The 24,674-nt window shown below is 50.9% G+C and overlaps 1 protein-coding gene across 7 annotated transcripts in view; it reads right to left on the bottom strand.

The window, feature by feature from the left end:
* FOXN3 (forkhead box N3) overlaps window positions 1–24,674 on the bottom strand; it is a 422,811-nt gene that overhangs the window by 151,532 nt on the left and 246,605 nt on the right. For all 7 annotated transcript variants that reach the window (XM_056133253.1, XM_056133252.1, XM_056133258.1 and 4 more), the window contains one exon: window positions 2,816–2,952. In XM_056133253.1, the coding sequence (XP_055989228.1) occupies window positions 2,816–2,952 (137 nt within the window). The remainder of the gene's footprint in view (window positions 1–2,815; window positions 2,953–24,674) is intronic.

Raw genomic sequence — 24,674 nt, 5'->3', positions numbered from 1 at the left:
TGTTGGTATGGATTTTTAAAAATTTTATTATAATTGCTGTTGTTATGGATTTTTTTTAAAGATGAATCACTGCGAGATAGACATTTACAAAACTGCTCAGGTGAGGGAATGGACTTGAGGGGGTATTTTCTAGCTGGAGTTATAACTCAACACGACACTATTCTGTGGCTCAGCTTGTCCTGCCAGGCCCCCTGGGAGCACTGTCGGGGTCAGGGTGGCTCCCGGGTCCCCTATATGCCCCACTCTCTGGTTCTTGAATACTTCCTTAGGTTCTGCCTCTGGGTTTCTAATCAGCCCAAACGCCTAGAACAGGAAGGCAGCATGTGACCTGATTTAGGAAGACTCATCAAAGAGGTCATCAGCAGGCAAGCTTTGACGTACCAGGGGTCCAGGATCAGGGTTCAGTTGACAGAGGGCCTGCCTTGAGGGTCTAACACTGTGGGCTCATTCCCTGTTATTTCCCCCTCCACATGTGGCATGCGCGTGGGTGCACGTGCGCGCGCACACACACACACACACATGTGCATGCTACTATGACCAGCATTTCCCCATGAAGGGCAGATAGGGACAGCCCTTCTCACTGAAGCTGGCCAGGCAGGCTGGAAGCTGGTCTGTCATCTCCTGGCACGTCCAGTGTCCTGAGGGCAGCTAGGGACCCGGAGAAAGGGGCCGGGCATATTCCGAAGTATTCCTGTGGAAATGATCTTCATTACAAAAGCTCTGCTTAGGCTGTATTTTTTATGCCTCTATTAAAAAAAAAAAATCAAATGAAGTCATTAAGCTCGGCCAGCTCTGAAAGCCTCTTGCCTGGGAATGCGTTCCTCCAGCAACCTCCAGAGCTGAGCTCTAATCCTTCAAATTATTAAATAATTACTGTGCTTCCCTCAGGGTCACAACTGGTAACAAAATACTAGTCTAAATGAACCGGCAATGTGACCCCGTGAACAGCTCGGGGAGACTCGCGACTTCCAGAAGAACGTGAAATAATTTGAGGGTACAAACTGAGGAGGGGAAGAAAGACCAGACCCGGGGTGAAAAACACCCAGGACCAGTGTCATCTCCCGCATATACCAGCAACTCACCACCCCCAGCCCACCCCCTATCCCACCTCCCTTCCATTTTAGGGAGATGCTTACAGCCGCAAGGAAAACAACCAACCATATGGCTCTAGCCTTCTGGACATTTCTATAATGTTGGCGGGGCTGCCTCGGAAAATCCTATTTTATCTCCGACAGTGAAATGACCTCAAGTTGTCATTTCCAATAATGAGTGCTTGCGCTGATTTTTTTTTTCTTCCCATGAACATAGACAAAAAGCAGCTACAACCCTCCCCCGAAAAATCTTTCAGACCGGCTGTAGTTGCTGTGTAGGGTTATTTGTTTCTAAGGCAACAGCGTATATCTCAGCACTAATGGCCTGTCCTTTTGCCAGGCAACAAACAGGCTTGTGATGCAACTGCACCTGTCTGGACTACGCGTTGCCATGGGGACGCTGCCGTTGCCATGGCCACCATCACGCTAATCGCCTAGCAAAGGCAGACCTACAGCAGTCTTCTCGGAGAGCCCAGCTGTTCCTCCCCGGCTCTCGGCTCTCGCTGAAGACTGATTGTCTGGGGTCTGTGATGGAATGCTTCTCCAGAACATCCTTAACACGTTCCCAGGACCACGCAGCTTCCCTGCTGCACCTCAGGCAGCAGCCCCGAGAAAGACCCTCCCAAGAAGTAGACTAGGAAGCTAAACTCGGAGTTCATTCCGCAAATCTGCAGTCCCGGAATCCCTTCTCTTATCTGGGGATTACAAAACATTTCCATGCATTTACATTTTTTTTAAAGTATTCTGCATAGGATCTGGGGGGTAGCGGGGCAGGTAGGGGGGGACACATGGCATTCTTTCCCATGTAAACACTGGGTATGATTATAATCAAGTCTAAAATCAGGCTCTGTGGCATGTGATCAGGGTTTGGACTCAAACATTGTGACTTTGTTTTTTTTCTTTAAAGCAATAGAATGGCGAACTCTCCCCTACAGTTCTCTCTGGTAATTGGCACCCATAACCTCATTGTCTCAAAAGGGAACAGGCAGGCAAGGGAGAAAGAAAGTCTCCATTGTTCTTTGCCGGCTTCCTTGAAGAGGCAAACAGCGAGTAACCACAACACAGTGATCACCAGGGTGTGTGTCCACATGGAGACAGGAAGGACAACAAGCCAGCGAGCCCCGGGGAAGGCCTGGGGGAGACGGCAGGTTGGCCTGAGGCGAGATCAGCTACTTGCCTCACTCCATCATCTTCACCCCAACCAACATGACACAACGAGACGCTTACACGGACGCCTTTCCCCATCAATGTTTCTACCCAGGAAGACATTTCACCCACCATGGAATCTTCTGGAAACATGGTCCTCCGGCGCAGCAAAGACTAGGTAAGGTTTGGAGGAATTTCCACAATATCCCTTCCACAGCACTTAAGGTCGTTTTTGTTTACCTGTGGTCACTTAAAAATCATAGATGGGGGCCGGAGAGACAGTCCCCTTGCCTTGCACGCACCAGACCCTGTATCCTTCCCGTATGGTCCCCCCGAGCACTGCCAGGAGTGATTCCTGAGCGCAGAGCGAGCCAGAAGTAACCACCTGGGCATCACCAGGTATGACCCAAAATCTAAGAATAAATGAATAAAAATCACACAGCACACAATAATTCACTTCATGGCCCCCTAAAAAATAAATAAATAAAAATCACACACAGCACACACGGTATTTCACTCAGGGCTCTTCTTGGCCCAAATAATACAACTTTGGAGATAGCGCAGTCTGAGAGCCTTACCTTTGATATGCCTGAGGAGAGGCGGGCGGCGTGTTGAACACATGTGGGTGTGGGTGATAAGGTGTCTTTTTCAAAGCCTGAATTAGATTTTGTCTGTATTCTGGGTCTATGCACCACAAGGACCCTTTCCCAATACTCTGCAAAAAACAAAAAAAGAAAATGCAAAAGTGATTAGTAGAGAGCGATGCATTCCCTGTTCTGCAATCATTGAAGCTAAGAGTTGAGGATTCCTTCTACTTCTTTTATTGAAAGCTTCACCCTGGCTGGCTAGCCTAGGATGCCCTAAGCTTATGATCCGACATTGAAACACTTTCTCCAGTTTGACAGGAAATGAGCAGGTTATTCCCAGGAATGCCAACACAAGAATATCATGACTTTCACATCACCGCGACCCAAGCCCTCGGCTCCTTCTCCTCCTCCCTCTCGTGGGTCCATGATGATGAATATGTATCGTTCTCTTCTAAAAACTCTGCTTTTTGTTTGTCAGATTTCAAACACGGAAAGAGAATGGGGCCTGCGCCCTTCCCCTTAGCGAGGGATGAGATTCTTCCTAAAAACCAGGGATGAGAGTCTTTCTCACAGAGGTCCTACTTGACAAAACAGAAAAGTAATCTACCCCTTGTTTTCCTTTCCCCCACCATCTTTCCTTTCCCCCACCATCTTACCTCACAAAAGACAGACATTTAAGCCTCAGCTGGAAATCTTTAACCACCTTTCCCAAGGAAAACAAAAGAACTCAAACCAAGGGTTTAACTTCTAGGTCCCTTGGAATCAGGGCTCTCCGCTCAAACCCCATGGTGGAGTTGGGAGTCAAAACAGCAAGCTGAGAAACAAAAAAGAATAAAACCAAACCCCCCCAAAAAAATCCCCCCTTCAAAAAAAAAGAGGGAGAAAAAAAAAAAAACAAATAAAACCCAGACCCACTAGCTCTTCATCTTACAGTGAGAAGCCAGGTTCCAACAGACTATTCACGGCTATCAGTAGCACGTTCTGAAAGTTTCCAAGAGAGATTTAAAAAGAAAAAGAAAAAAAAAAGAACAGAGACTGCATCTTCTGGCTGTAGCTGGGTGCAGGGGCTGTCTCAAGTCAGAGAGGGCGGGGCAAGCTGGAAGGGGCACCCCGGGAAGGCTCAGCTCCAGATCAGCAAATCTGACTTCCAGCTTCCCATGACAGCACATGAACCCAGAGGGGGCAGCTCTCAAGCATTTTTTTAAAAAATGGGAACATGCAAGAGAGAATGCTTAAGTTCCTTTGGCCAGGAAAAATTACCTTTAGTATTCCTAACAAAGAAGGGGGGGAAAAAAGTTATTTGATTCTAGCCAGGTAATAAGCTTGAATGTCAGGGCTTTTACAAAGATATGCATCTCATCTGAAGAATCCAGAATTATTCCCCCCACATGTCCCTTTAATCCCCCAAATTCATTTCCCTCCTAGTAGTCACATCACACAGCAGTGTAGAACACTAGACACAAATTAATGAGTCTGTAATGACACATTATTATTATTATTATTATTATTATTATTATTACTGTTATTGTTACTATTCCCCTGACTTACATTTGGGTTCAAGAATTAGGGACTTTTGTTTTGTTCTGCTTTGGGGCCACACCCAGTTGTGCTCAGGACCTACTCCTGGCTCTGTGCTGCTCAGGGGACAATGTGCAGGGCCAGCAACCAAACCTGAACAAGCCATGTGCAAGACAACTGCTTTACTCACTGTACCATGTCGAGGAAGGGAAAATGGAGGGAGGGGGACCGCAGGTGTCACACCCAGAGATGCTCAGGGGTCATTCCTGGCTCTGCACTCAGGAATCACCCCTGGCGATGCTCAGGGGAACCATATGGGATACCAGGGATTGAAAGGGGTTGGGGGCGTGCAAGGCAAGCACCCAGCGAAGCTCCACCTGCTCAAGCCCCATGAAATATAGAAACTATTTTAACTTTAGTAAGTGGAGAGTCACGGACAATTAAAGGCGAAAAAAATTCAAACCAGAGCCTGCAGCTCAGCGGCAGACTATCACCAAGAAATCGGGTTCAATCCCAGCACTGCATGGATGGAGGGGGGAGGAAAGTCAGAGACAAGAGAGGTGAAGGGACTTGCCTGGGTCTGTAGCCAGACCCAGTTCCACCCCCAACACCAAAAGATCCCCTCACCCCCAGCATCATCAGGAATGACTCCCCAAAACACAGAACCAGCCAGGAGCACACAACTGGGTAGGACCCAACCCCACCCCCTGTTCAAAATAACACGAAAGACCTCCATCCATAGACATATTTTAATCTTAAACGACATCTGTATGTGAATGTATACATATATATATATATTATGTACGTAGAGATAAACATTTTTTCACAGGCAGTTGGAGAAAATGATTGTAAAGAGTAGAAAGGAAAAAACAAAGATATGAAGGAAGCTAAGTTTTTTTGTTGTTTTACTTGAAAAGCACCAAGAAATGAATAAACACGAACTCTCTGCTAAATGAAAAAAAAAAAAAAAGGGGAGCCTTGATCACAGAAACACTTATTTATAAGGTGGGGGGAGGTGGGGAAGGAGGTGGAGAGAGAGAGAGAGAGAGAGAGAGAGAGAGAGAGAGAGAGAACAAGAACTACTAAACCTTAGATCAAAGATCCAGCAATAACCCTATTTTCCCTGTTTCCTCCCTCCTAGATCTAGCCCCAGGCCTGGCAGGAATTGGCTGCCCCCAACCATCCATCCCCCAAAGCCCACTGCTCCCCACCCCCGCTGCACGCAATCTGGAGCCAGGTGACAGCTGTGAGCGTCTGGGCTCCTGTGACTAAGAACCACATTTCCCTGTTGCTTCCAAGCCCTGGGCCACTGGGCCACTGAAGCTGATCGGATCCGGCCCAGTCCGCCCGCACGCTCTCAGTGCGGTCAACAGCAGAGGCCACACTAGCTAATACGCCGGCCCGCAGCACATGGGCACATGCTGGTGAGTGCTGGGGCTCCCCGGCTGGTCCACGCGGGCACGGACACTTCCTCCTGGCGGTCTGAGCCCACGAGGGTGGCAAACACCGTGAGGTTCACTCCCCTCCCCTCTCTGCGGGCATCAGCGTCGTCCTCGAGGTGCTGCTCCAGCTGCCTTGGCGAGGGCTGCTGCTCACACTCCCCCCAGTCTCCAGGGCCCTCGCGCAGCACAGACAGCGGCTGATAATCACGCAGGGCCCCGGCACGGCATGCACCAGGAGGTGAGTCAGGCCCTGCGCCTGGGCAAAGCTGCTCGAAGCTGCGGGGCCGGAGCAACAGCACTGGGGGTCGGGTGTGTTTGCCTTGCATGCGGCCGACCCTGGTTCGACTCCCAGCAGCCCATATGGTCCCCAAGCAGTGCCAGGAGTCATTCCTGAGTGCAGAGACAGTAGTAACCCCTGAGCACCACTGGGTGTGACCCAAAAATCAAAAAGAAGAGAAGAAGCTGTTCTGCCATCCTTCAGGCCCCTCCTACGGTGCTCAGGGGTTGTTCCCAACTGTCTGGGGGTCGCTCCCAGCAGGAAGCATGCAGTGCCTGAGCCTGCCTTCAGCCCTTGGGGCTCTCTCTGGACCCTCCTTCTCCCCCTTCCCCTCCCAGCACTTCTGAGGTTTCATAAAGTCCCTTTACAGGGGGCCTGGAGAGAATGAGGCGGGACCACACAAGTAGAGTGGGGTGCTCGGATGCACCTCTCCTGCCCTGGTGTGCTGCTGATGGCCACTTTAGGGGGGTCCCCGAGACCGGCCACCCTGGCACATCTGCTCCATGCCCCACGTGAAGAAGACGTCAGGAAGCAGGAGGACAGCAGGCTGCAACGCCGCCCGCAATGGAAGTGGAGAGCCGGGGCAGAGGGGGGTGGGTACTATCTGCCATGGACATGGAGGGGGGGGCTGGGTGGCAGCAGCAGGGCAGCCTCAGAGAGGAGCCCAGGCAAAGGGGAGAGCCCAGGACACAATCTGGAGACAGCTGGGAGGCGGCAGCTTACAGGAGATCCCTGGCCGGGATGTAAAGCACATGGCTTGCATGCATGAGACTGGGGTTGGACCCCACATGCGCCACAGAGAAAGAGACAGAGAGAGACAGACAGACAGACAGAGAGAGAGAGAGGAGAGAGAGAGACAGAGACAGAGAAAGAGACAGAGAGAGGGATGGGAGAGAAAGAGAGAGAGAGGGAGGGAGAAAGAGAGGGGGAAGATAGGGAAGGAGGAAAAGAGGAAGAGAGGAAGAGAGGGAGGGAGGGAGGAAGAGGGAGAGGAGAGGAAGAGAGGGAGAGGAAAAGAGAGGGAGGACTGAGGGAGGGGAGGGATAGAGGGGGTAGGAGAGAAAGAGAGAGAGGGGGAGAGAGAGAGGAGTAGATAGGGAAGAAGGGAGGGAGGAAGGGAGGAAAAGGCGGAGGGAGAGGGAGAAGGGGAGAGAAAGAGGGAGAGAAAGAGAAAAGGAGGGAGGGAGGAAGAGAGGGAGGGGAAGAGAGAAGGGGTGGGTGGTAGATAGGGAAGGAGGGAGGGAGGAAGAGAGGGAGGGAGAGGAGAGAGAGAGAGAGAGAGAGAGAGAGAGAGAGAGAGAGAGAGAGAGAGAGCAGGGCTGATGGATTCGGGTGCATAAGACTTACACAGGGTCCCAGAGTCCCTTTTCTTCTCAATCCTGCACACTACCCCGCCCCCGCACCTGAGAACCCCACTCAGGGATGTAGAAAGGGCCGTCCCAGGCAGGGCTGGGTCACACAAGCCAGAGGGGCAAGAGAGATAGCCCAGGGGTTCAGGCGCTCTGCCTGCCACCCACCCAGGTTCAAATCCCCAGCACGGCAGAGGATCCCCCCATGCCTCCGCCCTGAGCACAGGAAGGATCCCTGAGCATCTGAGAGCGTAGAGCCAGGAGCAAATCCAAGCACCACCAGATGCTCCCCCAAAACAACAGCAGCAACAACAAACAAAAGAGTCGGAGCCGATATTTTGGGCAGGAGCCACACACCCGGTGGTACTCGGGGCTTACTCAGGACTGTGCTCAGGGGTCACCCCTGGTGGTGTCGGGGGGGGGGGGGGGGACCAGACCAGGGCGGGCCATTTACGAGGCAAGCATCCTAAGCGCTGGGCTCTCTCAGCCCGCCGTGCTCGTACATATCTGAGCTTGCACTGCTGATCCCCGTGGCAGCTACGCGGCCCTTGCACACACAAGTACAGACAAAACCTGGAGCCGGGCGGCTCCCACTGAACTGGAAAGAACAAGGCCCTAGCCAGCCACCCCTCCACTCCCGCCCCTGCACATGGGCTTCCAGCTCGCATGCAGGACCCCAAGACCAAGGAAAGGGCATGCAGGGGCTGAGAGAGCAAGGCTGGGTCCTCAGCTCATCTCAGGGTGCTCAGAGCTCATTCCCACGGGTGCCTTGGAGCCCACGGCCAGGCTAGTTCTGTTTCTGTCCCCCGCCACCTGTGGGCCAGTCATCCCTGCTCCTCAGGACCAATCTGGGATAAAGTGGCGTGTAGGGCGGGTATGTGTGTGTGTGGGGGGGGGGGGGCGCCTAAGGAAGGGGGAGATGGGGAGGAGCAGGCAGGGATAAACCTCCCCCCAGACCGACCGTCTGAAGACAGAAGGCAGACCCCGAGTGTCACACAGCCCTTCACGCTTCACAGCCAGAGTCAAGGTCTCTCCTTGGAAGGCAGTTGTCCCTCACACTTATCACCAACACACACCCCAGCCCGCGTGTACAGTGTGCAGATGAAACAGCGTCAGCGCATATCTGGTCTAGGGGGTAGAGCAGCATGTGGGGGACAGACAGGCCACGCCGTGCAGGGAAGAGCAGCGTCCACGCGTGCAGGAGTGTATGGCACACACACACACACACACACTCAGTCATAATCTCCCCGGTGGAGCCCAGCTTCCGCTGACCACAGGAACCAGTGGGCCCACAGACTCATGAGAGGCCAACACTTCAAAGTGACGCCTGCTGCAATTTCACCAGAGGGGCCAGGACAATGCCCTGGCTTTCTTGTGCCCACAAATGGCTGACTCGAGTCTATACTGCTCCCTGCGGGGTTCTGGAAATGACCCCTGAGCTGTCCAGTGGGCCTTTCTGGGACAGATCTCCCACGTTCTCCAACAGGCTGCACTGGCTGCATCTCGTGGCAAATCCAGCATGCAACAGGGGTATCTGGATTCACTCCAGTCCAGGGACATCGCGGGCAGAGCTGGAGGGTTCGGGGTAGGGGGTGGGGGTGGGGTTTGAATAAAGGGAGAAAAGTGGTTGTTCTAACACGCAACCAAGACCTCACACCACCCCAGACTCTCTGGTGAGTGCGAGATGCTTCTTAGCCTCACAATTCTATCCTCCTGGCCTCAAAAAAGCTTGAAGGGATGGGGAAATTTTTTAAATTTCCAAGTATTTAGGAAGTGAACAGCGGAACTCGCCAAGTACACGGAAGAAATAAATATGCACAGGGCGGGACCAGAGAGCACCAAAGTGATCGCCAAGAATTTCTTTCTAGATGCATCATTGTTTATTCCCCTAAGCAGACAATGACTCCAGAAACAAAGATGGAAAAGAGAAGGCAGGGCAGATACTTGGATTTCCCAAACCACCTCTGGCTGGGTATTGTTTGCAAACACCGACCCTGTCCCCCAGGAGCTGACGGATTGGAGAGAAAGCTGCACCCCAGCACCCCTTTCCTGTGATGAACCTTCCGGCCCTGGTGCATTCAGGCAGGGTCAGCTTCACTGGGAGGAGGGCGGGGGATGGGGGACGGTCACTCTGTAGCTGCAGCCTCTGCCGTGAGCCCGCTGGGACCTTGCAGAGGGCGCCTGGCGATGACGGCATGCCTGGGAAGTTGGCGGGCTGGGGGGGATCCTCACTGCACTAAGGCAGAGGTCCTGGACTAAGGCAGAGCCGAGGAGTGCTGTGACTCAATGGAAACACTTCCCCTGGAGTGACAGCCCGGCTGTGCAGGAAGGGAGGAGGGGGGCAGTGGGGAGGGGGAACTGATCCTTGCGGGAAGGGTCCACACGTGCGGCGGGGGGGGCAGTACCAGCACCCCTGCCGGGGGTCCCAAGCCAAGCCTGTGAGGCCCACAAGGCCTTCCTGTCATGGCACACAGTGGTTCTGCGAGAAATAGGAACACACACATTCTAACCGGAAGTATCAGCTTTTATTCGGGTGCAATTCGGGGATGGGGGGTGGCGGAAGGGGGATTTCTGTTTGCTCACTTAAAGAAGGTGGATTTCCAGTGGGGATCTGTGAAATAGCTGCCCTACTGTCACCGGTCTGTAGGGCGAGTGGAAAAAAAAAAGGGTCAAAAAGTTGAAACCACAAATAATACCAAAAGCACCCCCAGCTTTGGCCTAAAACCCAAACTGGTAAATGCTGGTGGGGTAGGGCTGGAGCGATAGCACAGCGGGTAGGGCGTTTGCCTTGCACGCGGCCGAACCGGGTTCGATTCCCAGCATCCCATATGGTCCCACAAGCACCGCCAGGAGTAATTCCTGAGTGCAGAGCCAGGAGTAACCCCTGTGCATCACTGGGTATGACCCAAAAAGGAAAAAAAAAAGCTGGTGGGGTGCATCTGGCAAGGTAGGACTGGGGTAGGGGATCAGGGCCAGGTCTGGGGTTGCCCAAGGCAGCAGAGGTTAGTATTTATATCCAGCTTTGGGCCCACACATCGTGGGTGCTGAGGGCTGCTTCTTGGCTCTGCACTCAGAGGACACTCCTGATGGAGCTCAGAGGACCACATGGGATGCCAGGGATGCAGCCCAACCTGGTCGTGTGCAGGGTAAGCACTTTCCCACTGCACTCTCTCTTTACCCCAGAAAATAGTTACTGACTGAACTCTAGATCATACATGGGCTGTGGGCGTGAGCAAGGCTAATGGCCTTCTTAGGCCAGCCTCTCCCAGAATAGGCAGTACGACCACCTGCCCTTCAGCGGAGTCAAGCAAATCTGGGAGTATTGGGGGGGGGGAGAGTGGTAAGGGGCGACAGGAGTACTTTCTCTTCAATTTTTAAAGAACACGGTTTCCAGGGAGGCCCTGAGGGGTTTCTTGTAGTGAAAGGGTACAGGTCAGGTAGGTTTGGACACTCACCCTCTGTTGCAGACCCCGGAGACTCATCCCCTGATGGCGAGACTGGCCAGGGTTCTGCATTACCAGCGAGCACCAAGACAGCAAATCACCTCTACCTATGAATACCCACACTAGTGTCTGTCTGTCTGTGTGTCTGTCTGTCTCCCACCCCCTCTCCCTCTCTCACACACACTATATATATTCACAACTATAGTCTTACACAAACTCACACACGGACTCATACACATCCGCTCTCACACACACACACACACACACACACACACACACACACACATTCCACATAGGACAAGAATCACTGCTTTTACCCAACAAAACCTCGGCCTCCTCCCCAGTCAGTTTCACGAAGTTGTCCTCTGGGGGTCCTGAGAAGACCCAGGTTAACTAGGCTGCCCTCACTGAGACCTGACCGTGTCACTGGGCAAGGAGGAGTGGACGGATGGAGAGGCAGCGGAACCTAATTTTAGCCCCACAGAGCACACGGGGAAGGAAGAAGTCGCCTGTTTCCAACACTTCCAATGCAGGCCACACTACTCAACTTCAGCGCTAGCACACAAATCAATATAAGACATGGTGAGTCACTGCACACGCGCACGCGCACACACACACACACACACACACACACATGAGATGCGTGGGCAGATAAATTCTTCATGGATGTTTAACTGCTGAGACGCACGACATGCTCATTTAACAGACTTTCTCAGCCTCCTGGTGTGAAAGAGAAGCCTGAAATGATGGGACCAAGTTGTCCAGGTTGTAGGTCTGGAAACACTCATTAATTTCACACTCACAATCTGAAGGTCAAAACTGCCTTAGCAGGGCTGGAGGAATCGCTCAGAAACGCGCTTTGTGGAGAAATTACTCCGAGGACCAAGTATGTCCTTTGCATGCAGGGGAACTAGGTTTGACCCATACCACCTCAAGGTCCCCTGAGCACCACCAGGAATGACCCCCAAGCACCAGGCACAGAGGAGCTCCTGAGTACCACTAGCAGGTGCAGCACAAAAGTCTCCCCACCCCCCAAAAAAAAACTGCAGAAGAAAAATAAATATAGGGGTCAGAGCAATTGTACACCAGGTAGAGGGAGTTTTGCTGACCTGAGTTCAAACCCTGGCCTCCCATATGGTGCCCTGAGCACCGCCAGGAATTGTGCTGAGTGCAGAGCCAGGAGTAAGCCCTGAGCATCACTTATTTATCACTTATTTTGGATGTGACACAAAAAGCCATAAATAAATAAATAAACATAGAAACATAACAGGGGAACAAAGGGCATCTATGAAATTTCCTTCTCCATGTCTTCTTTCTCTCCCCCCCCCCCCCCCATTTTAAAAGGCAGGCTGGGAAATGGACTCAGAAAGAGAGGGATAGACATAGAAAGATTGCCTTCATCTGGGGAACATAAAGTAACAAAATAGGAGACTAACACCCCAGAATAGCCGAGATAAGTACCAGGAGGTTTACTCCAAGACTTGGAGGCCAGCTGCACATGCTGGGGGAGAAGGCAGCTTAGATAAAAGGGAAACACCAAGTAAAGGGTCTTGGAAGGATCCTCCCAGGATGGGAGATGCATGCTGAAAGTAGACTATAGACCGAACATGATTGCCACTCAATGTCTCTTTTGCAAACCACAATACCCAATAAGAGAGAGAGAACAAAAGGGAATGCCCTGCCTCAGAGGCAGGGTGGGATGGGGTGGATGGGGGGTGGGAGGAATACTGGGATCTGTGGTGGTGGGAAATAGGCACTGGCGGAGGGATGGGTACTTGATCATTGTATAACTGAAACCCAAGCACAAAAATTTGTAAGTCTACAACTGTACCTCATGATGTCTCACTAATAACAATTAAAAAAAATAAAATAAAAAATAAAATAAAAGGCAGGCTGGGAGCCAGAGGGATGTCTCAATATACTGGGGCACATGCTGGGTATGTGGGAGGCCCAGGTTCCACTTCCAGCACCACGTGGTCCCTGGGTACCTCCAGAAGTGAGCCCTGAGCACCGAAGCTGGGAACAGCCCAGCCCCGGAGAGGGGCTCCCTGAAAAGTACACAATTAAACAATAGATGAAAGGCACCGGGGTGCAAAGCTAGCAATGATGAGTTCAAAGAGATCATACACTACAATAAAAACAAAAACTCAAGTTGTCTTCAAAGTTCCAAACCCAGCCAAAGGGGCAGAAATTGTCACCTGGTTTTGATCCCAGCAGAGCAAAACCAGAGAGAAAAAATGACCCAGTCGAGGACTTGCATGAAGCTTCAGACGAAGGAGAAGGCAAGCACGCCCTGCCTCTGATCTGACACACGGGCTTCCCAACGGCTCTGCTTTCTTCGATGGAATCAAATGCCACCAACGATCACTAGCACAACGATGTGCGTGAAGGAGGGTAACTGAGGCAGGTGTGACCCAGGCGGCCGGGTTACAGCCGGCCCACCAAGGGTCACTGTATCTGCTGGTTGCCAGCGGTTACTCATCTATTTTTAAATGTTCCAATACGGTCTTATCTTCCTGGCACAGGCAGAGATCATTTGATCACCTCGTTTCCAAAACGAAATGTTGTTACATGTCCTCGGCCTCGGTGAACACTCCAGTGTCGGGAGCGAGTGGACAGACCAGAACAGGCGGGCACCTGATCACTAAGGACTTTTACTTAAAAATAAATAAATAAATAAATACACCATGATGGGGTCAAAGAGACAGTTTGCAGGGCCAAGCGCTTGCCTTGCGTGCGGAAAACCCAAGTTCTATCCCCGTGACACTGCATGGTCCCCCTCGGCACTGAGCCCTGACTCGAGCTCGGGATCCCCCACTTTCCCTAGCATCTTCTTCACCCATCCGAAAGCTCCCACACCCCTAGTCCCTCGCCACCGTGTGCAACTCACTCCTGGAGACAGCTACGTTTCCATGCCTGGAGTGCCGCAGGTGACCACAGGCGACCACAGGCCGTTATGGGGAAATCGCGGGGGCTCTGTCCATGGTGGCAGGGCTGTGCGGGCCTTGGGGACAGCCCTCCTGTCCCTGAGTACCTCTCGCTCACTGTGAGCTCTGAGTGACGGGAGCTGCAGAACAGAAGACCCAGCCCGCAGAGACAGTGCAGTCACAAACCACTGAGTAAGCGGGCAGCAGCTGGGCTGGGACTTGGGTTGGTCACTGGGTTACTCTGGCCAGGGAAAGGCTTGGACGCCACAGCACAATTCGCTCCGGGCACCCTGTCCTCAGCCTGACCTGGATCTCAGATGAGCTCTGAAAGCCAGGTTCTCCCAAGCCCAAGTGTGTGTGTGGGGGGGGGTGGTGGTGTCAGGGGACAGGACCCCTGGATATGATGGGGCCCAAGAACACGCAAGTGGGACTTCTCAGCCATTCTCTCAGCTCAGACCCCGATAACCAATGGCAGTTTCCTCAAACAGCCCATGCCAGGCTATCCCCAGGAGGGAAAGCACAAGGAATGTCCACCTGCCCCATCTGGGGCTGAGTCACCTGGTCCACAGGCTGGTCCCACCTGGAACTCCAGGTGGAGGCAAAGGTGGCCGTGGCAAGAGGTGATCACACTGAGAAATGGCCAAGTGCCCCTTGCACCCAAAGCATGGCCATGGAATCCTCCCCGAGCACTGGGAGCAAAGTTATGAGCCTATAGCTCGTAAGGAAGGTGTGTTTCCAATGGCCTGAGGGGCTGCCCGGAGACCACCTGAAGCAGGCTGAGAAGCGAGTGCGCGTCTGCCTGGACCTCTGCTGGGCAGCGGCTGCACTGACCCCAGCACACAGGGCCCAGTCAGTCCTTCAGGGGGCGTGGGCCTCGAAGGCCTCCCGGAAGGGTGCTCTGCCAGCTCGCGCTCCTGGTCTCTCGCTCATCACCCTCCTCTTGGAGTGAGAACCCCAGGCGCAGGGCAGGGCAGGGCAGTGGTGGCAAAGATGTGGCTGGCTCTGCAGATGCGTGCCTGGCGTCCAACCTGAAGACATGCGTCACCTTCCTGTTTGTGCGGTCAACAGCCAATGGCAACCCTTTCATGGTGGCCCTGAGCATGGCAGGGAAATCAGAAATGCAGTCAAGGCAGGGCCAATGAGGGAGGCTGTGTGGGGGGATGAGAGGGTGGGCACAGACAGGCTGGGCCTCAGTCAGAACCAGCCCCTCCAGATCACTAAGAAAGTGATAGTTGGAGGGATCGCTCGGGATGGGAGATGTGTGCTGAAAGTAGACTAAGGACGAAACATGATGGCCCCTTAGTACCTGTATTGCAAACCATAATAGCCAAAAGTAGAGAGAGAGTATGGGGGAAATTGTCTCCCAAGGAGGCAGGGGAAGGGTTGGAAAGGGGGGGTATACTGGAGACAATGGTGGTGGAGAATGTGCATTGGTGGAGGGATGGGTGTTCGATCACTGTATGACTCTAACTCAAACATGAAACCTTGTAACTGTATCTCACAGTGATTCAACAAAATTAAAAAAAAAAAAATCAGCCCCACCAGCAGAGCCAAGGGCAAACCTCCGTCTTCAGGTCTGCTTCCAGCTTTGGAAATGGTTTCTCTGCTGCAGGCAGGCATGGAGAGTGCCCACACCTGCAGAAATGACACCCTGGTGCAGAGCCATGCAGTGACGCTCCCCCAACCCCGGGTTCCAGGCAAAACCTTCCCCTCGTTTTACTGGCCGCAGTGCTGACATGGTCCCCACAGAGTCAAAATCATGGAGAGCCTCAGAGAAACTGCGACGGGGAGTACAGGGAGAAAGGGCGTTAGTGCAAGGGACGGGGCCCAAAATAGGGGAGAGAAAGCCAAGACCCAACGCCAGCCGCAGTCTGACCCATGGGCAGAGAGAGCACATCTGCCACACGGCGTGTAGGCCACGCATCCACATGGCAGAAGTAAAGTACTGCATCTCTCTATGACAGATGTCCTACAAAGACCAATCAGGAGTACCTGTCGCTCCATGTAGAAGATATGACTGTCCCCCCAAAAAACAAAACAGGTGGTGATGGGTCTGGAGTCGAAATGGCAAATGCAAGCAAAGTAGAGAGAGAGTATGGGGGAAACTGTCTGCCACACAGGCAGGGGAGGGTTGGTACTGGGGGGGAGGGCGGGAATACTGGGGATTTCGGTGGTAGAAAACGTGCACTGGTGAAGGGATGGATGTTTGACGATTGTATAACTGAAACTTGGGCTGGAGCGATAGCACAGCGGGTAGGGTGTTTGCCTAGCAGGCAGCCGACCCAGGTTCGATTCCTCCGCTCCTCTCAGAGAGCCCGGCAAGCTACCGTGAGTATCTCGCCCGCACGGCAAAGCCTGGCAAGCTATCTGTGATGTATTCGATATGCCAAAAACAGTAACGACAAGTCTCACAATTTGTTGTAAGATGTTACTGGTACCTGCTTGAGCAAATCAATGAACAATGGGAGGACAGTGCAGTGTAGTGCAGATGACTGAACTCAAACACAAAAGCTTTGTAACTGTATCTCACAGTGAATCAACTTTAAAAAGGGAGGGGGGAGAATAATACTGATAATAAATAAATAAATAAATAAATAAATAAATAAAGCCAGGGCTCTGTTGTACAGCAAGCCACACAGAGCTGGTCAGGCACTCTGGAAAGGCAAGTGCCCTCTTAGCACAGATGCCTGCATGACGTCTGGGGCTGGGTTTCAGGCAGGTGACCACTAGGGTGGAACTGACTATACTCCGGGGGGGTGGGGATGAGCCTGCAAAACTCTGCCTTTCCCGTATTCCAATTCCTAGAAGGGAAGAGGACCAGGACTGGAGTGTGAAGCTGTGCATGGGATTCTGCACGAAAGAGAGATCCGTAGGTAATGAAAGACTCCCCGTTACTGACCCATCCGCCTGACCGCTGGAAACCCCAGCCCTCTCCCTCACCTGCCTCAGCTTGGATACCCACTAGCTGTTCAAGGCACCTGGACCCACGGCAGGCAGACTTGGCCGAGCCCATCCTGTTCCATCGCCATGTGCCGGCCACACACCGGTCCCGAGGAACAGGGGTCCTTCCACATCACTTCAGCGGGTGGTCACTGGGAAGAAGCGATTCTGGAGTTGTTTCATGACCGGCTCAGATGACAGGCATTTTTCTCGAAACATCTCGAAATCCAAGAGCCTAGCAGAGACACCGAGGGCTGGTCTACTCCCTCAGCCTGCCCTGCCCACGGCATCCAGCACAAGGAGACAGGCTGCTTTTCTAACTGGGAAAAAAAAGTGATGCACAGCAGTTTCCATATTATTGCTATGCACCTCCAAGGCTACTTCACTCCGACAAAGTGGCAACCACCCTGGACCACTGTTCCAGGGTCTCACGCCCACTATGGCCGTCTCAGTCTGTTCTGCTGACCATGGCTCTGGGCTCCTTTCCTACGGGGACGATCTAAGCCCTTATTTTGTTTCTTTAGACTCTACAGATGAGCCTGGATCATCTGTATTTGTCTATTTCCTCTGACTCACTTCACTGAGCATGACTAAGATCCAGGACGCATGACTTCACCTTTTCTCACAGCTGAGTCATATGCCAGTGTGTACACACATACACATACACACACATATATCTAGCATATACATACATACACTACAATTATTGGGCTCTTGGATTATTTCCTGACCGACCTTGGCTATTATAATGCTGTAATGAACATAGAGTGGTAATATCCTTGTAGATTATGGTTTCAGGTTCTTGGGGTAGATGCCCATAGAAGGGATATGAAAGTCCTATTCTTAATAGATTTCTGAGGAATCTCGATACTATTTTCTGTAAAGGCCAACAGGACAATGATCCCACCAACAGAAAGAAAGAAAAGACACAGGGAAATATACACCTTGTTTATGGTTTGGAGGGACCAAAATGAATGTAAATTACCCAACAGGTAATTTACAGACACGATGGAATCTCCATCAAAAAAAATTCATATAGGGGCTGGAGCAATAGCACAGCAGGTAGGGCATTTGCCTTGCACGCAGCCAACCCGGGTTCAATTCCCAGCATCCCATATGGTCCCATGAGCACCGCCAGGGGTGATTCCTGAGTGCAGAGCCAGGAGTAAGCCCTGTGCATCGCCAGGTGTGACCCAAAAAGAAAAAAAAAATTCCTATAGCTTTTTTTGAGACATTAAAGCAAATAATTCTAATATATCTATCTATGGAACCATAAAACTCTCAGAACAAACAATTCTAGAGGCGGGAAAAGATGGGAGGCATGCTCTAATGTCTGACCTTGAATTACATTATAAAGCTACAGTAACCCAAATTGAGTGGTGGCTACGTAACCCAAATTGCGCGCTATGAGTAAACAGAGACTCTTAGACCAATGGAACAGACTGAAAGGCTAGAGAGATATCGCCAGATGCACTGACAGTTAATCTACAACAAAGAGGCTAAGTACATGCAGTGGAGAAAGGAGATACTTTTTCAACAAAGTATCAACAACAAACTGTGCTGCAGAAACTGCATAGACTCTTGCATAAGAGAGGGACAGAGGGAGGGAAGGAACCAAACCAGACCCCAATCTCACTTCATATTCAAAAGTTAACTTCAATGTGGATTAATGACACCAAGGAAAGCACAGCCAGAACTCCATAATTCTGAGGTCAGAGGAGTCTCATGACATCAGAGGAGTCCCAGAGACATCAGGAGACTCAGTGACACCAGAGGAATCTCAGTGAAATCAGAGGAGTCTCAGTGACATCAGAGGAGTCTCAGTGACGTTAGATGACTCTCAGATGATGTCAGATGAGTCTTTTGACATCAGAGGACTCCCGGAGATATCAGGAGTCTCAGTGGTATCAGAGGAGCCTATGTGACATCAGTAGTCTCAGTGACATCAAAGGAATCTCGGGGACATCAGAGGAGCCCAGAGACATCAGGAGTCTCAATGACATCAGAGGAATCTTGGTAATGTCAAAGGAATCCAGGGGACTTTGGAAGTCTCAGTGACATCAGAGGAGTCCCGGAGATGTCAGGAGTCTCGGTGATGTCAGAGGAGTCTCAGTAACACCCACAGACACAACAGCAGAAATAACAAATGGGCCAGTGTCAAACTGAAAAGCTTCTGCTCAGATAAATAAATAAAAGAGCCTTGGGAATAAAGGCTCCTCAGATCTCCTGCCAGGAGAACGAGAGGCAACATAAATGGTACTGCCTACCATAGAATTTCACTCTTGAGATCTGCATGCCACGGTTTGTACATAATAATCCCCTGGCTGTTTCTCCAAGGCAGAGAGGATAGCAATCAGGCAGGGGGCGAAAAAGCCACCAACACCTACATAATAATTTACTTTATTACATACCTTGAAAGAGCAGAATTCCTATGCTTAAAAAGTGAAATAAGGTTTCAAACAGGAAAATCCGATTATGGTATCAGTCAAGGATGCTGTTTCTAAAAGTTTCTCTATGGAATTCCTTTACGAGCGTGCCACCAGTGATGACTAGTGTTTCTGCCGCTCCAACAGTGCATTCAAAATGGGACCAGGGGCCAGGGCCCTTCCAACTGTAGCCTGAAGCTGCATCTAATCTAAAAATACTTTCTGGAGTAGGTAACGGCAGGGTATGAGTTCAATTACTACAAAAATAACAACGACACAGAATCCAAATTTCTACCACCGTAATACTTAAACAGTCGATTTCAGCCTGCAGATCACTCACTGCCAGTGAGACTAAAGAAAACCAAAATGGGCTCTAGAAAGTTTAAGTTGTTGGGGGACACGGTGTGATCACCACCAAACCTCTATTATATCTAGCAGGATACAGTGAGGGGGACCGACAGAGAGGTAGCACAGGGATTAAGACACTTCGCACACGTCAAACCCTGATTCGATCCCTGGCATGCCAGGAATGATCCCTGATTGCAGAACTAGAAGCAATCCCAAAGCTCTACCAGGGTTAACCCCAAATACATCCCTGCCTCCCCACCACCCTCCCCAAAAACAATAAAAAAGCAGCCCAAACAGGCATGGGTGTGGTGCTCTTTAATCAAATTCCAGTGTTGATCTCTCAGATATCATGAGTTTTATGAAATTAAATATAAGACCTGAGAGAGCTTAGTGGGCTGGGTGCAAGCTTCAGAGGCAGAATGTCCAAGGTCCATTCCCCAGCACGGGTCCCCCAAACACGGCCAGGATGATCCATGAGCACTGAGCCGTGAGTAGCCCCTGAGTGCCAGGTGCAGCAAAGGATGGAAGGAAAGAGGGAGGGAGGAAGGGAGGAAGGAAGGGAGGGAGGGAAGGAGGGAAGGAAGAAGAATAAGCAAGGAAGCAGGGAGGAAGGGATGGAAGGAAGGGAGGGAGGGGGGGCGGGAGGAAGGGACGGAGGATAAACATAAGTCCCATAAACCCCGTGTTGCAAAGTCTGCTGGAAGGCCAGCAGGAGCCTGCCTCAGCCAGGGCTCCCGAGGAACAAGTTTCTACGACTCTACGAGAGCATCCATGAAGGCTTATCACGCTTTTCAGCAACCCTGGGCGCCGGTGGGGCGCTGCAGGTGACCTTCCTTTCCCGGGGCTGAGCCTGCTGCTACAGGTCCCAGACTGACAGCATCTCAGAAATTGTGCAACAGGTTCTGTGGAAGACAGCACGTCAACAACTTCTTTTCTTGGGAAATCACGATGAGCTGCAAACCTCCGCGCCTTCCCTCTCAACTACACAGCCCGGAGCCGAGCACATGCGGGGCTGGGTGTGACGGCTGGATGATCTGGATGCCTGCGGATTTCTTTTGTTCTAGACCCCGGGCTTAGACCCCTGTAGGTGCCTACTGGAGTCTTCAAGCATTCAACCACAGCTGAGCAGAGCAGATCTGAGGTCTCACTTAAAGACACCTTGTCCACAGAATGCCGACTTCAGAACAAAGAGATGTTTTACTAGTCACTAGTTTTACTAGTTTACTTCCCTCAGAGGGCTAATTTCTACAAACCGACTAAAAGTAAAGCCATGCCAAAGCAGATGGTCGGAACGTGATGCCACTGAATTACTGAGGAACGCAAATGAGCACAAAAGTTTTGGAAACAAACAGCTTGGCAGTTCCTTATATAATTAAATACACAGATTTAAAGTTAATATAGTGGGTAAGGAAGATTCCCCTGCACATGGCCAGGTTCGATCCCCAGAATATGGGAACTGACCTACATATGGTTCTCCAGCACTATCATGAGTGATCCCTGAGGAGAGCCAGGAGCACTGAGCACTACTGGGTACGGCCCCCAAACACAAATCCATTAATATGCAGGGCCAGGGGCCAGGGAGATAGCGAGGCAGGAAAGGTGTTTGCCTTGCACATTGCAGACCAGGGTTCCATCCCGAGCCCCCCAAATGGTCCTTAGATCCCTGCCAGGAGTGATCACTGAGTGCAGACCCAGGAAGAAGCAAACTCTAAGCATAGCAGAGAGTGGCCCTCCCCACCAAAAACCACAAAAATTAAAATTAAACATTTTGTTTAAATATGCAAGACCAGAGAGACAGGTCAACAGGGTCAGCCCATGCTTTGCATGCAGGAGGTCTGCGTCCAACCCTTAGGACCTCAGGGTACCGAGTACTGCCAGGACCAACCACTGAGCACAAAGCCAAGGAGCCACAGGTGTGACCCAAAACAACAACAAAAAAGCTAAATCTGCATTCACCATTCACCCTGGGACTGAACTATTGACCCATGATGAGTTCGTTCATATAACCAGGCAGAAGAAACATGTACAATATTCAGATAAGCTTTATTCATAACAAAACCCAAAACTCATCCCGGGGTGACCAGACCAAAGTGAATGAGCCCTACGGTGGAAGACTACTCAGTTGTGAAAAGGAAAGGATTGTCGGTGCACTGACTTCAGGATCCTCAAAGACGCAACTGTGCAAAAGGCAGCTTGACCTGAGAGCAGGCTCTTAGGATTTCATTAGCAGGAACCTGTAGAAAAGGTAAACCGAAGGGCGAAGGGCACCAGTGACTGTCAGAGGGTTTGGGTGGGGAGAGGAGACCCCACACATACACCCCCAAAATAAAGGGCAGAGGAACAATTTTGTAGGGCTTAACTTGTTATTATCCCCATTCTGGAAATGATTATTACATAAAAGTACACACATTAGTTGAAACACTGCTTGGGTATATTTTATTATACACGTATGAATTATGCCTCAATAGTGCAAGCTCATGTCTAATTTTGTTTGGCTTGGGTTTGTGGCCACACCCAGCAGTGCCCAAGGCTTGCTCCTGGGGCTGGAGCTATAGCACAGCGAGTAGGGCGTTTGCCTTGCACGCGGCCGACCCGGGTTCGATTCCCATCATCCCATATGGTCCCCCTAAGCACCGCCAGGAATAATTCCTGAGTGCAGAGCCAGGAGTAACCCCTGAGCATTGCCAGGTGTGACCCCAAAAAGCAAAAACAACAACAACAACAACAACACACCCCAAAAAACAAAAACAACAAAAATAAAAAATAAAAATCAAGGCTTGCTCCTGGCTCTGTGCTCAGGGATCATTTCTGGTGGACTCAGGGGACCATATGGAGTACAGGGGATCGAACCCCAGTCTGCCATGTGTAAGAAAAGCACCCAACCAGCTGTACTGTTTCTCTAGCCCAGCTAAAATCTTAATTTAAAAAAAAAAAAAAGGGAACTAATCACCTAGAGGATCAAGTTGGCAAGTAATGCCAGAGGGAAAGGAGTTCCTTCAGGTGGTTCTGGAAGGCAGGACCAACTCTCCATCCTAGAAGGTGGACACACAGGGGCAGACGGACTCTACAGGCAAACAATGCTTCGGTCACCCACAGGATCTTTACTATCACATGATACCATCCTGAAACTATTTTATGAGTCTGGTAGAAGGATGCAGAAAAGAACTTATGTTAATCACTCTAGAAACTGCACTGGGAGCTGAAGAATTAGAAATAAAAATCAAAGATTTTATTTTATTTGGGGGCCTCTGGTTACTTTTGGTTGGGGGTAGGGTTTGGTACTTCAGAGGGTGCACACCTGGGGGTCCTTGAGGGTTGCACACACACTTCTCAGGGTACCAAGTATAATATAAAGAGAGCCCCCAGACTGTTGTACGCAGAAAGCAAGAAAGTAGTCAGGGACTAAAATAGTGAGTTCAAAGGATCCGGGTACAGGGGTTGGAGCGAATGCACAGTGGGTAGGGCATTTGTCTTGCACGCAAATAACTCAGGTTTGATCCCCAGCATCCCATATGGTCCCCCGAGTCAGGAATAACCCCTGAGCATCACCGGGTGTGACCCCCCCCAAAAAAAGAAAAAAAAAAAAGGACCCAGGTAAAACCTGATGGAACCCACTGGCCATATCTGGGGTCATCTGGACATGAAGAGAATGAGATGATGAGCATGGGCCAGACTAGGACAGGGCTAAGGTGCTTTCTTCGTCAATGCCACCCCTAGATTCCATCCCAGCACTGAACGTGGTTCCCTAAACAACACCAGGTGTAGCACAAAACAATAAATAAGTACTAAGTATGACTGATTAAGAAACATTTACTAGGGGCCCAGCGCTAGCATTGCACAGTGGTCAACCCAGGCTCAATGCCGGGGGGGTTCAATCTGGTTCCCCAAGACCACTTGATCCCTAAATGCAGAGCCAGGAGTAAGCCCTGAGCATTGCCACGTGTAGCCCAATCCTGCCCCCCAACCCCCACCAAAACCTACTAAAGGAGAACCATGAGTCCATTATAGTATTCGGAGATTTATGTGCCCCTAGAGGTGATTATTGCACCTGTCCTTTCTGCCAAAAATTGGTCATGATATATCCCTTTTAAGGAAACCAATGTCAACACAAGACAGAATCAGAATTTTGCAAACTCTAGTGAAATAATTACGGCAGGAATTATCAATGAAAAGGGACAGAAACACACACACACAAATCATCAATGAACAGGGTCGGGGACAAACACAAACGCGCGCGCGCACACACACACACACACACACACACACACCCCGCCCACTAACTATAAGCTACTTGCAAAAGGCCCACTCAAGGGAGAGAGCTGGCATCTCTGCTTCCAGACGCTGTTCAAACCTGGCATCACTAACCAGGGGACACCTTGGTGGCTTCAGGAAGTTCCCAGCACCACCTGGCAACTGCTGAAATACACCTGAACCTGCACAAGCACTGGGATCTGACTTGCAGAGAACACAGGAATAGGCAGAAGAACAGGTAAAAACAACCAAGAAATCCCCCTCCGGATTCGGAATGGAAGGACACCCCAGAGAGTCAGTGTCTGCTCAAAACGGCCACAGGATAATTCTACACTAAGGAAGTATGAGATACAATATGATGAATGAGGGATGTCACTGCATTCTGTTTCTGTGGCTGTGTTTCGTTGTGTCTTGGTTTGGGTTTTGGACCATACCCGGCAGTGCTCAGGGCTTACTCCTGGCTCTGCCTTTAGTGATACCTCCTGGCTGGGGGAACAATCCCGTTCAGCACCCTGCAACGCAAGCACCCTACCCATTGTACTATCTTTCAGACCCCCACACCTTTTATTCCCTTTCTTTTTTGATTTTTGGACCATACTCAGCAATGCTCAGAGTTACTCCTGGCTCTGTGCTCAGGATCACTCCTGGTGGGCTCGGGGGACCATATGAGATGCTGAGGATTGAACCCGGGTCAGTCACAAACCAGACAAGCGCCATTCCCCCTGTGCTATTTCTCCAGCTCCCTTGTTCTGTTTTATAATACAAAAGATCTTATTCAAGACTCTAGAAACAAGAGGAGAAATCTCAATTATGAACTGGATTGTCAGATGCTGTACGCAACTGCCTTCCATGTTCTTAGGGATGATGTTCGTGTGCGGTTACTCGGGAGGAACGTCTTTTTGCCTAAGAGATTTATGCTCAAGTTTTAT

This window comes from Sorex fumeus, unplaced genomic scaffold, assembly GCF_029834395.1.
Source record: "Sorex fumeus unplaced genomic scaffold, SorFum_2.1 ptg000098l, whole genome shotgun sequence".
In the NCBI taxonomy this organism is placed as follows: Eukaryota; Metazoa; Chordata; class Mammalia; order Eulipotyphla; family Soricidae; genus Sorex; species Sorex fumeus.
Note: the sequence above shows the minus strand (reverse complement) of the source record. Positions and strands in the feature narration are given on the sequence as shown.